Source organism: Gadus macrocephalus, chromosome 14, assembly GCF_031168955.1.
Source record: "Gadus macrocephalus chromosome 14, ASM3116895v1".
NCBI classification, from domain to species: Eukaryota; Metazoa; Chordata; class Actinopteri; order Gadiformes; family Gadidae; genus Gadus; species Gadus macrocephalus.
This window is the reverse complement of record NC_082395.1, coordinates 2733726-2746554: the sequence shown is the minus strand read 5'-3', so window position 1 is coordinate 2746554 and position 12829 is coordinate 2733726. Positions and strand designations below refer to the sequence as shown.

Below are 12829 nucleotides of genomic sequence, written 5' to 3'. Positions count from 1 at the left end.
TTTGCGACGTGCGGTGTGTGCGCGTGCTTTAGTGTGTGCGACTGCGCATGTGTGCGCGTCTCCGTGCATGTTCGTGCGCATGTGCGTGATTGCGGTGTATATGCATTCGCGCTTGGCACATGCGCACTTGAGTAACTTGAGTAACTGGTGCGACAGGCCTGCTATTATAGTAGTAAGATCAAGTTTGAGCGCAAACGATCTGTTTCACGCACTTATTGAGGGGGATTCTCGGTGGGCGCGATTGCTCCCTCTGGCTCGAGCATAGATGTTTCTATACGTCATATAACTGAAGCAAAGGGGAAAGTCGAAAAAAGCATGATATCACCCATTTAATGACAGTGAATCATGCTCTCGTCCTTTCGTTTATTCTCCTGACTTTATTTGGGTCGCCTTTCTCACCTCCAGAGTTGGACCTCTACATTGTCTACTAAGGAGGTGGCCTGGACCAAAGTTGCGTTACGCACTAACCCTAACTCCACCATGTCTATCCTCACGTTGTAAACGTCGAAAATAACACACATCTGCACCAGCGTTATGGCATAGTAGCGAGTACACCCTTGTCCTGAGATAAGATCATCCTGTAGCGCACCACGGGCTCCCCTCCTCCCGCTTAATGGTACGGCCCGGACGGCTGCTCTGCACCGTGGAGCTGAGCGCCGAGGTTCAGTCTTATCGCAGCGGGCACGGTGGAGGACTGCCGGTTACGCGCACGGGCATCGGGAGCATCAGAGGGAAACTGTACAGCAGAACAAACAAACACAAATGGATATTTTGGTGACTTTGATACCTCTTTTTTTCCTCACAAAACCAGGTAAGTCCCGCAGGCGTTCAGCTGACACCCGGGGTGGCGTTCTGGTTTTAGTCCACACCTGGTCTGCTGGGGTACCTCTCTTCCCGGGGATCTGCGTCTTTGCGCGCAGGCAGCCTGTACGTTTAGCGGGTCGACCACACATTAGAACGAACTGTTTATTCACACTCTTAGCGCTGAAACAAGGTCGAAAATTGTGCGTTGCAGATTGCAGGGTTATTCCTGCGCATAGCGCACATAGCCCGTGAGGAAAACAGGTGTTGGCATGGTAAAAAAAAACACACACCAAACAAAGATAAACGTTTATTTAATCATTAGCAATTCGGGAGTATACTTGCTATTTCTTCTGCACATCTATGATTCACATTTTATGAATAACAATGTAAATTTGAATTCCCTGTATAAACTGTAGGCTATGTGTCAAAGCAATATGTCTGTATGTACTTCTTCATCATGCCAGTTACACACTGTTGTTGGACGTCCTCTCTCAACAGTTTTGGGTTTTGGATCAGATCAAGATTACCAGATTGATATCATCAATGAACTTGACCTGGCTAATGCCACCTATGGAATTACCCAAGTCGCGGGGCTACACAACAGCAGCAAAGCCTTCTTGTTTCGAGGTAAATAATTAATGTGTGTGTGCATGTGTGTGTGTGTGCGTGTGTGCACCAGAATTCGTGTCCTTGTGCAGACACACTGTGATCAACTTAATATGCATGCTCTCTGAGTGTTATCAATGTCACACCTTTCGGTCACAGGATATCGTCAGCATCACTCCTGATTACAATTAATTTGACCTCGATTGCCAATGTTCAATGCATCTTCATCCGACAGCGTCTATACCCTCCCAGCCTTACTATTGTTGTAACATTTGGACGACCGGTCTAGCTGTTAATTGGCTTTGTGCTGTAACTTTAGCCTTTGTGTCTGGGCGGTTCAATGATTACTTAATGCAATGTATGTGTCTACTAATGTGTTATCATTTCGTCACAATTGCTTTAACATTGATCTTATTTACGTAACATTGTAGTTTTGTTGCATTTACCCAAGAGATATGCCACAATTGTGAGTCATTTGCATAGTGTGTGTGTGTGTGTGTGTGTGTGTGTGTGTGTGTGTGTGTGTGTGTGTGTGTGTGTGTGTGTGTGTGTGTGTGTGTGTGTGTGTGTGTGTGTGTTTGAACACACGTGTGAGCCAAAGCGTGCTTTGACGCGCGTGCCTCCCAGTGTCAGATGGGCGTTGATCCACGGGAGCAAATCGTTTATCAAAAAGAGCAAAAATGAAAACGTGCCCCTCATGAAAATAATAACACAGCAGTTTCTCATTTAGGCAGAGGGGTAGTCAGACGGGATACTAGCGCCGTGGTTGTAGCGTAGCGTCAGGTATGCACCGCTACCACACAATGTGTGACTCCATTGGTCTTAGATTATTGGATTCCTTCTGTTTCTTTATGTATCGATGAAAAGATAGGCGATACACCAGTCTACCCTGGAAGATGGCATCCCCGCCCCAACCACCCCCCACCCCCGCCCTGTTATCCACCCCCGCACCCGCCAGCCCGCCCCACTGACCAGACCGTGTGAAAGCAGGGGGTCTTAGCCATGAGGGAGGGGAGGGTGAATATTGAACGAGCGAGCCCGAGACCCGAGCTGTCCGTCATGACCTATTTAACACTTTGCCCACTGCCGTGTTGATTTATGGCAGCGACCAGCCCTGCATCGTCTCTCACAGCCTTCAGGCCCAATTGAACCTCAACTGGATTCCTTAAAAATAAAAAAAATGCATTAAAGGGGGAAAGACCAGCAAATGGGTTGCAATCAAGTGGTGTTGTTTTTGGAGGGGAATATTTATTTCCTTATGAAACATGCTATAGGCAATGTGTAGACCGTAAATATTAATTGTGGGTTTTGTTTGGCCACACTGTATTCTCCAGCTGTATTCTGTGTTTGACTGAAGGGTCAGTGGTGTGTTTTAATGATTCTGTGGGGATGTTGGTGGTCGTTTCTGCGAGGAGAGAGGGATCGGATATCACGGTTTCCCCTAAGATTCTTTGTCCAGTATCGGTGCTGAAGTGCACCATGGTGATGTGTAAGTGCACACTGCTGGATGTGCACTTGCACGGTTCGGATGTGCACTTGCACGGTTCGGATGTGCACTTGCACGGTTCGGATGTGCACTTGCACGGTTCGGATGTGCACTTGCACGGTTCGGATGTGCACTTGCACGGTTCGGATGTGCCCTTGCACGGTTCGGATGTGCACTTGCACGGTTCGGATGTGCACTTGCACGGTTCAAATGTGCACTTGCACGGTTCGGATGTGCACTTGCACTGTGCTGATGTGAACGTGCACGGTACTGATGTGAACGTGCACGGTACTGATGTGAACGTGCACGGTACGGATGTGAACGTGCACGGTACGGATGTGAACGTGCACGGTACGGATGTGAACGTGCACGGTACGGATGTGAACGTGCACGGTACGGATGTGAACGTGCACTAATGTGTTCGGGCACATGCACTTATGTGCTCGGGCACATGCACTCATGTGCTCATGCACAGTGCTGGTGTGTGTGCGGCAGCAGAGAGGTTTTAGTGCGACTGATTTCCGTCGGGCTCTGGTGAAGTCCAACAGAAACGGTCTCGTACTCTGTGGTGTAACAGTACCACGTAACAGGGAATATCCTGCGAGCAGACCATGTGTGTGAGCCAAATTGATCTGGCGTTAATGTTGGCGCAGATACACTTTTCAGTCTACGTTTTGTAGCCATCCCATCGACTGGGTTTCAAAATACTGTTGCTTCTACACAATCCAATATGGAGGCTGCTTTTATCAGAGACTTGTATGTGTTCTCGTGTGTTTTCTCTGTATGCTTCCTAAATCTTAAGCCATTGATGGGATAAAGCCACTGTGTCATCATACACTTTTTATTCTTCTATAGCAGACCCCTATTTCGCTGTTAGTCATTTTCCACTACATTTCTCCAATGGCAATAATGACCATGTTGTAACAAGGGAGATGGTGCAGTTATGTAAAATAAATCTCTTTTTGTGGCCAACATAATGCACATTTTAAAAAAAACTCCTTGCATCCAGAAGACATGCATTTACATTTACATTTAGGGCATTTAGCAGACGCTTTTATCCAAAGCGACTTACAATAAGTACATGCAGTACATGCCATGCGATGATGCATTGATGAGAAAATGTTGATATATTTTCTTTAATTTCAACAGCAGGTTGTGTGTAGGCATCTCCTTTGTGGCATGGAGTAGGCACAACCACTAGATGAGGGAGGCGTTGACCTATATCCTCCTAAATTAGTATGAGCAACCATTTAACCAAATTCAAAGAGGTCCAGTTTGAGAATATTTAGGTCCGGAACATCGTAGGCCTATTGTCTCACTTAGCATTAGCGTTATGATTCAGTTCCTATATATTGAAGAAGCCTAGTAGTTAGGGTTAATAATACTTATCGTGATGTTTTCACATTGAAAAAGAGGTATTTCTAGTACTTAATAAATGATTAAATTGAATTCTCTCATTTCAAGTGAAATAAGGACTGCATTTACAAAAATGCATAATGGCAGGAGCTTGTGAAAGACGTCCATTTTAAAATAAAGTGCTTTATTTTAGTTTTTTTCTTTTATAAAAGGTAGGCCATTGCTCGAGTTTTACTTCCTTCTTTTCTGTTCACATTATTGTCCTCAACACTCTTGACTCATTTATCATTTATCAGCAATCTCAACACATCGTAAAGACGGTAGAGCTTAAATGCCTAATTTCTCTCTGTCTCACGGTCTTTTCTCCCTTAAAGGGGTGATATTATGCCACCAGGTGCGAGTATGATTAGCCATTAAGAGCGGTTCGAAAATCTGATGTAGGATAGATAGTAGACTGATCTATCCAGCGTACATCTAGGTGGACACGCCCCCTTGTGATGTCACTAAGGCACAGGGAAGGGACGATTTTCCTACGGCTTGTAATGACTAATCACACTCACACCTGGTGGCATGATATCAGCCCTTTAAATCCCACTCCCCCACTCTCTCTGGCTCAGTCAGAGAAGTGAGCTCTAGTTTGTCCTTCCGGGATTTTAATTCTGGGCTGGGAGGGCGTCGGCCGTCGGGACCATTCTCATACACATGAAAAGATGCTCATTGGTGAGGCTGGAATAATATGTGTCTGCTCAGTGTTTAACGCTGCCTCACTGCTTCAAGAGATATACTGGTTTTGAACTGCCAGTGGGACAAAGGAACTTGTGGATTTACAGCTATTTTCGCCTTCTGCTTTTTCTCATGTGAAATGACTTTCCTCTAAACGTCTCCGCCTTGGAATGCACAGATTTGATTGGTTGAGCAGCAGCACGTGGGATGATTTACAACACATGCAATTGGTCGGTTAGACTCCTGGGCTGTTAAACCAGTCCTGTAATGGCAGTTAAACTTGCACGCTCTGTCAAAACGTAATAATTCTCAATAATTGATCCGTTATAATAGGACGGCGTCTGGGTCCGGACCTGTAATGAGCTCCGTGTTTTAGTGACCTCTGCTAAGAACCAATAAAACCAGATTAATCATACAGTTTGTTCTTGGCATCATTTCTTCTTTGAATCCTGAAAGCATTTATAACTTGATTTGAACACGGCCAACACTAATATCCCACGGACTAAATCCAAATAGGGCTTATTGTTTTAGTTAAAGCAACTTTTGGACTGGCCCACACTCGTAGATTCGTAGTGTTCTCGTGGTGGTGGTGGTGGTGGTGGAATCAGCCTATTATTACCACTTGTCAGCTTGTGTGCATTTTAAGAACTGAAATATGTCGTGCCCAACCGGCATCCAAGCCTGAAATCACTTTATTCTGGAGGTTCTCAAATAACTCATCTCTGGTGTGTGGATCCAACATTTTAGCCATAGAAATTCTCCGAAGTCCACCACTCACACGCCTTAAAATCTCCTGACAGATCCTTGAAGTTGCGGAAATATGCTAGATGGAAATGGACACTGTTATTGTTTTTTTCCCCTTTCGTCAAATCCTCCAATTTCATAGGAAGTCATAATCTTGTTGCCAAAACTTGACCATATTAAGAGGCTTGGGGAAACGCATATGGGTGCTAAACGGAGTGTATTGGCCCTTTTATTATGCCTGCAAGGCATAAACCTCACACAAATAGATGGCAAAGAAACAACCCCCAAATGATAAATATGAGTGTGTTTAACTGCAGATCAATGGTTCACAAGGTGAGGCCGAGGTTATAGTCTCTCGAAAGAAAGCCTTTCTTTAATCTTAGTAGGCATCGAAGGTTATTCTGTTGTTTGTCGTTGTTGATGCACTCCATCTTGGATGCTTTCTCTGCTCTTCTGAACCCCACAGACACCCTGTTTTAGTTGTAGAATGAATAGGGCTTAAATATATACACACATGCAGGCTAAAAGGTATAGCATTGACGCTAGTCGCAGCTAAGCCTTTTGGTTTACATTTGTACTATTTATACTTGCTTTTTTGGTACGTTTTGCAGAAAGTGAATCATTCTCACAAACCTTTGCATAACAATGCATTTCATTAGCATATATAATTACAGTATTCCGGCAATACTCCACGTGCTGCCCTAGATAGAATCATACCATAACAAAAAAATCTTGTTTAATATCACACATCGGGATCTAAGATCAATATTTACACAATGTGATAGTTTCAGAATGTTATCAGATTCGTATTTACCTCCGTGAAGGGGGAATTAATTACGGGTGAGTGAGAAAAGGCAATCACCCCCAAACTGGGATGGCTGTTCCTTCAGTCCCGGGCTTCTGGGTACCTGGGAAGGCAGGGAGGCTAAAATTACAGGGAGCGGATCCACATTTCACCACAGCCTGCTTTATTCGCGGCATATCAGCAATGTGCATGTTACTCCCGTTTTAGAAGGCAGGAGTATGCCAATCTTTGATACGGGGCGACTGAAATGTTATCGTGTTTGTGTCAGGCAATTGGGCAGGCGAAGGGGCTTGGCTCCCCTCAAATGGATCCGTCAGTGTTCTTATGTGGGAGACGGGTCTGCCTGGGAAAGAGAGGGAAGGGGAGAACAGGGAATGTGGGGCGGAGGCATGGAGCTTGCTGTGGCAGACTTCGACTGCCTTCACACCCACAATATATAAAAATATATATTTGTTTTTTTTCTGATTTAAGGAGCATGGTTGGGGGATTATGAAAATGTAAAAATACAGATGAGTGCAAAATGTATTTCTGGTAACATTTAGGGCTGCCGAGGAAAAAAAGAAGGCTTTCAAAACACACATTTTAAAATGTACCTGGAAATCGGAGCTTTGGAAGACCAAAACAAAAGGTGAACCGGGTGTGAACTTCCAGTACCTCACCACACTCGAGTTGCAGCGCGCTAGCCCGGCATCCATTGCGACGGCTAATTTTAGCCATGGTCTCCTTTTTTTGAGCTTCATGTGGCACAGATATCACAGAGAATGCCCGCATGCCACCAGGTCCCAGTGGAGGCCTTGGCCGGCCCTCAGACCCGCTGCAGATGAGCCAGGCAGCGTACGAACCGCGAGGGTCCATGGCTCCAGCTATCAAACCTTTCATCTTTTATGCATGAGTTTCCCCGGCTGTCCTCGTGGCGGAGGCGGCGAGACATTCGTCCCACCGCACAGGAACCACGGCGGAATTATTTCCTCTGAATAATTCATCGGACACAAGGGTGATATCTTTCAAAGGGGACAGCAATAGCTCTATTGCGCTCCCCCCCCCCCCCCCCCCCACTGTCAAATTAAAGGTAGGCTGGATAGTGGGGGCCACGTACAAGAGCCTCTATTTGGAATCTGGGAAACGGGGGGAATTATGTCATTGTCCGCGGCTGGTGAGGCTCTGTAACCAAGGCTCGCTCTGGGTCACACCTCGCTCTCTATGGGGAAGCAGGACCAGGTAGCTGGTTAGTGTGAAGTGCAGTGTTTTACAAGACTAGGTCGTTGGTTAGTGTGTTGTGTTTAAAAGACCAAATAGTTGGTTAGTGTGTAGTGCAGTGTTTTAAAAGACTAGCTAGTTGGTTAGTGTGTAATACAGTGTTTTAAAAGACTAGGTAGTTGGTTAGTGTGTAATGCAGTGTTTTAAAAGACTAGGTAGTTGGTTAGTGTGTAATACAGTGTTTTAAAAGACTAGCTAGTTGGTTAGTGTGTAATACAGTGTTTTAAAAGACTAGGTAGTTGGTTAGTGTGTAATGCAGTGTTTTAAAAGACTAGCTAGTTGGTTAGTGTGTAATGCAGTGTTTTAAAAGACTAGGTAGCTGGTTAGTGTGTAATACCGTGTTTTAAAAGACTAGCTAGTTGGTTAGTGTGTAATACCGTGTTTTAAAAGACTAGGTAGCTGGTTAGTGTGTAATACAGTGTTTTAAAAGACTAGCTAGTTGGTTAGTGTGTAATACCGTGTTTTAAAAGACTAGGTAGCTGGTTAGTGTGTAATACCGTGTTTTAAAAGACTAGGTAGTTGGTTAGTGTGTTGTGTTTAAAAGACCAAATAGTTGGTTAGTGTGTAGTGCAGTGTTTTAAAAGACTAGGTCGTTGGTTAGCGTGTAGTGTTTTAAAAGACTAGCTAGTTGGTTAGTTTGTAGTTCAGGGTATTAAAAGACTAGGTAGTTTGTTAGTGTGTAGCGCACTGTTTTAGAATAACAGATGGCTGGTTAGTGTGTATTACAGTGTTTTAAATTAACAGATCGTTGGTTAGTGTGTATTATATTACAGCGTTTTAAAATAACAGATGGTCGGTAATTGTTTAATAGTGTTTTAAGAGCAGATCATATTGACATGACCCCATCCTTGTGCACAGATCTACTACCACTAAGCTCTGCTAATAACGCTGTGTGTGTGTGTCTATATGATCAATCTGTTCTACTCTGACATGTAATAATGGTTTTCTTAGGCTGTTAAGATACATTCTTCCCTCCCAGTAAAAGCACCCCCACTTTGGTAATGTCTCGGGGAATCCTATTTGAATTTGGAAATTCTCTGTCAGCCGCACCACACTCTTTTAAGAAGATAGTGTGCTGCTGATGCAAGTACTTTTCTTAACAATTCATCTTAGATGGGGTAGAAAGAACAGTGAGTGGCTCTGCTTTTCAGAAGCAGGACATGACTATTTACAAGACATTTGAAGCAATTCATCATAAGCTACTCCAGGGCCTCCCTTTATTCAGGCTCATTATCACACCGACAGTGAGAAAGGTTGTCTGCTTCACTCACCGCGTATCTCTCCGTGCCCTCCGCAGAGCAAGCAGGGAAATTAACCCACAAAACAAACGTAAACACCTTGAGAAGCAAGCCATTCAGTTTCATTTCCATGTAGTGGAGTATTTTCTAGACTGTGCTGTGCAGAAAACCACGAGGCCTCTTCTCCGTCACAATGTGGACGTGGTCAGTGCTCTGCACCCCGCCATTCCTTTGCTTTGGTGCTATCATGAGTCCCCTGTAATTGCTTTTACCTTCATTACGATGGCCCTGTAACCTTATGTTCAATTTGTTCCACTACAATCTATCCTGACGTATATTTATTTTTTATCACAGCCTTTGGGCGGCTTATTGCAAGGGGGAAGAGTAATAATCCTGTGTGTACTGTTGTTAGGGCATCCTAACTAAATGGCAAGGAGTGAACTTTAGAGGTGGCTCTCAGCGGACCACAGTGTATCACACAAACACATCATCGTGACGAGGGAAGAGACAGAAGGGCCGATAATAGCAGACACACAAGTGTAGAAGTGTGTAGAAACAAAAACAAGAACACTGGCACATGAGCCGCTCTCTCTTAGATGATTACCAATCCACTGTCTGAGACTCAGTTCTGTTCATGATTAGCAAGGAACTGCAGCTGATGAGCTGTTCTCAGATACGTAGCTCTAGATGGCGTGCTGATGGGGGGCTCCAAGGAACAGAGCTGGGACAACACGGCGCCCATTAGACGTCACGCTCAGCCAAAGGGTTCGAGCCTGAATGTCATGGAGACATGACACAAAATGGACGGCATTTTTATAGCGCTTTTCTAACTGGTGGCCACTCAAAGCGCTTTACAATATTATCGAACATTCACCCCGTTCATGCACACATTCACACACCGACGGCGGTGTCAACCGTGCAGGGCGACAGCCAGCTCGTTGGGAGCAGTCAGGGTGAGGTGTCTTGCTTCGGTTACCAGCCAACCCGCTCTACCTCCTGAGCCAGATGCTGCCAGATGCCGCCCCCTAATAAAAACAACATAAAACACCTATTCTACAACATTTAAACGTCAATACATTGTAATGATAAAAAACACATTAGGGAAAAGATATGTTCTACCGACCCGCGCTTCGCGGTCGGCGTACTTGGCCTGCCGCCCATCACTGCCTATCCTTCACAGATACTGATAAGAAAAGAACCCAGTGCTTCATATCTTTTTTTTGAGTGTAATTCCAAAGGCATTGCATGTTGTGTCAGCTGGTCACACTATCTCCGGGACCTCGAACCTCCCGACGTGCTCTCGAGGGGGGGGGAAGCGGCTGACCTTGCGCTTATTACTATGGAGATGAGCGCTCGGCGTAATCTCCCCCTCCTCTGTCTGCCTGCATCGCCGCCGTTACCTCCTTCACATCGGGAACCACTCGCTACCGCGCGCACGCACGCACGCACATACAAACGCACTTGCACGCACGCACGCACGCACGCACGCAGGCACGCATGCACGGCACGCACATGCGCGAACGTACTCGTACGCAAGCAAGCACGCACATACACAAACCTACATACACACGCACGCACCAACGCACTCGCGCATTCAGGCAAGCACGCACACACGCACACACATACCCGTGTGCACTTCAGAGCGCTGTCACAAAATCAACCTCTTCCAATTTCATTCCCCCGCCACTACTCTTTCTGAAAGAGCCACAGAGAACGGATCTGCATATTCCTTGGCGCTATTGAGGAGCATCTGCCATTTTTTCTTTATCCAAGAGATCCAAATTTATTTTATGTCATGTTTGAGAGGAGACGTTCCAACTGCTCTCTGTGGTGGGTGTGTGTTCGCGGTGGTTGGCTGGCGTCCTGGCAGGGTGACAGTGTGAGAGTGGGGGAGGGCTTTTAGACCAACACGTATTCAAGACCAGCAACGATTCTGGAGGGAACAGTAATGGCATTGAGTGAATTAATGGCTATATTGACTGTACTGTGGCTTAACTCTGGTCAGAAGATACAACATATAGCGAAGTTGTACACCCTGCTGTGATCCGCGCCAGCTGGAATCAAGTCCTAGCTTTGATCAGCCTGGTAGCCTCGATTTAGAAGTCTATTTTATGACTCTTTCATACACTGTGGTAAAAACACTGCATTTACTGGTTTGGCTCAACGGAAACTAATCGCTCTGCAACTGAGGAGTAGGTTGGTTGAAATCTCCGCCATGTTGACATGTCATTGAGCAAGGCACTAAGGGGTTGAGCTGTTTGGTGGACACTAACTCGTAGTGTGAATGTGCTCATGCATTTGAGCACATTCTTGAATGTAAAGAATACAGTTTTTGCGCTTCGAGCGACTGTAGCGAATGAAAAATGTGTTGTTGTCCAGTTTGATTCGTCAATGTGATGAAAAAATGTTTTCCAGTTCATCTGTAGATGTAGAAATACAGAAAAAATGCCTATATCGGTAAATCAATGTTATCAAAACAGGATAACTGCATTAGGAGTGACCTATGGGGCTAATCATAAGCCTGTCCAATCACAGACACTAGCCTTCTTGTACCAGTCCCACACCCTTTACATAACATTTCAGATCACACCTGGCATAATAGATCACTGACTGATATTCATGGCCGCCGCGTTGACTGCTCTGACCCTCTGCTGCGCTGTATCAAACGCCACCATCTTTGAGAGGCCAAGACTTGAAGTTCACATTTCTCAACCGATTCTTCACTGAGTCGTTTATGTATTCATATGAATTCATTTGATGCATATTTTATGTAAAATACTTTCACGCCACATGACACAGAACTTAATATCACTGGATAAAAAGGACTCTGCGTTTTAGAAATGTAAACGTAATCCTGCTTTTGATGCTTTTTACTTTTTAGTATTGGTTTACAGGCCAGTCTTGTCCATGTATATCTCTTTCCACAGAGGCATAATATTGCACAAACACAGGTGTCACTCATCAAACTAATTATGGGTCCATTTAATATAAAATATTTGTTCTCAACATGTCCCAGATTGTAAATCCCTGAATAATAACAACTCATTGAAAAAGGTTGAGCAATGTAACCGGTATCTTGCTTTTTATGCCTTATACATACATTGGCTTACAAGTTAATCTTGTCTAAGAATGTATCTCTATCTCTATGTTCTTCACAGAGGCATACCGTTGGACAACCACAGGTGTCACTCATCACACTAATTATGGCTCCGCCTCCGCTCCTTTCATGTACGGGGACACAGGTGGCCGACTAAACGAGCCAAGAGAAGTCGACTAGCCTCGCCCGGGTACATAAAAGGAGAAGACCCCAAATGAGTGTTATTAGAGACACCCGTGACAAATCGTGTTTTTTTTCCGACCCATTCAGAACCTCTGAGTTAGTGGCGTTAATAGGCCAACCGCTTTGCAAGTCTGCCTGTAATAATGGTATGTAATGAATTTTTATTTTACAAGGGAGCGGGGACAATATATAATGCTGAATAAAACCACAATGACACTCAATGGCCCATCAGGGAAACTGTGAAGGTATTATTGGAGCAAAGCAACTGAACACCTGCGACAGTGGTGTGTTTAGTTGTAGAAAAGTGAAAGTGTGTACCAGTCACTTACGTCACAGAGGGGAATGCTTTTACAAGTTGCACACTTGTAGAGTTCTTAATCGCAGGTGCACGAATCCTATTCTACAAATCACACATTTAGAAACTCATACGTTTAAATTTTTAATGCAGTGTTTATGGTGCTAAAATGGTGCTGTCACACCCGTAAGTCATGGAGAGTGTGTGCACATCTGCAAATCGGTATGTGGATTCA

At 44.8% G+C, this 12829-nt stretch overlaps 1 protein-coding gene across 1 annotated transcript in view; it reads left to right on the top strand.

The window, feature by feature from the left end:
- The first annotated feature begins 677 nt into the window (after positions 1-677).
- The window catches only part of LOC132472380 (protein kinase C-binding protein NELL1-like), a 125715-nt gene continuing 113563 nt past the window's right edge, over positions 678-12829 (top strand). The window contains exons 1-2 of the mRNA XM_060071986.1: positions 678-811; positions 1303-1431. Of these exons, the coding sequence (XP_059927969.1) occupies positions 763-811; positions 1303-1431 (178 nt within the window). The 5' untranslated portion in view covers positions 678-762. The remainder of the gene's footprint in view (positions 812-1302; positions 1432-12829) is intronic.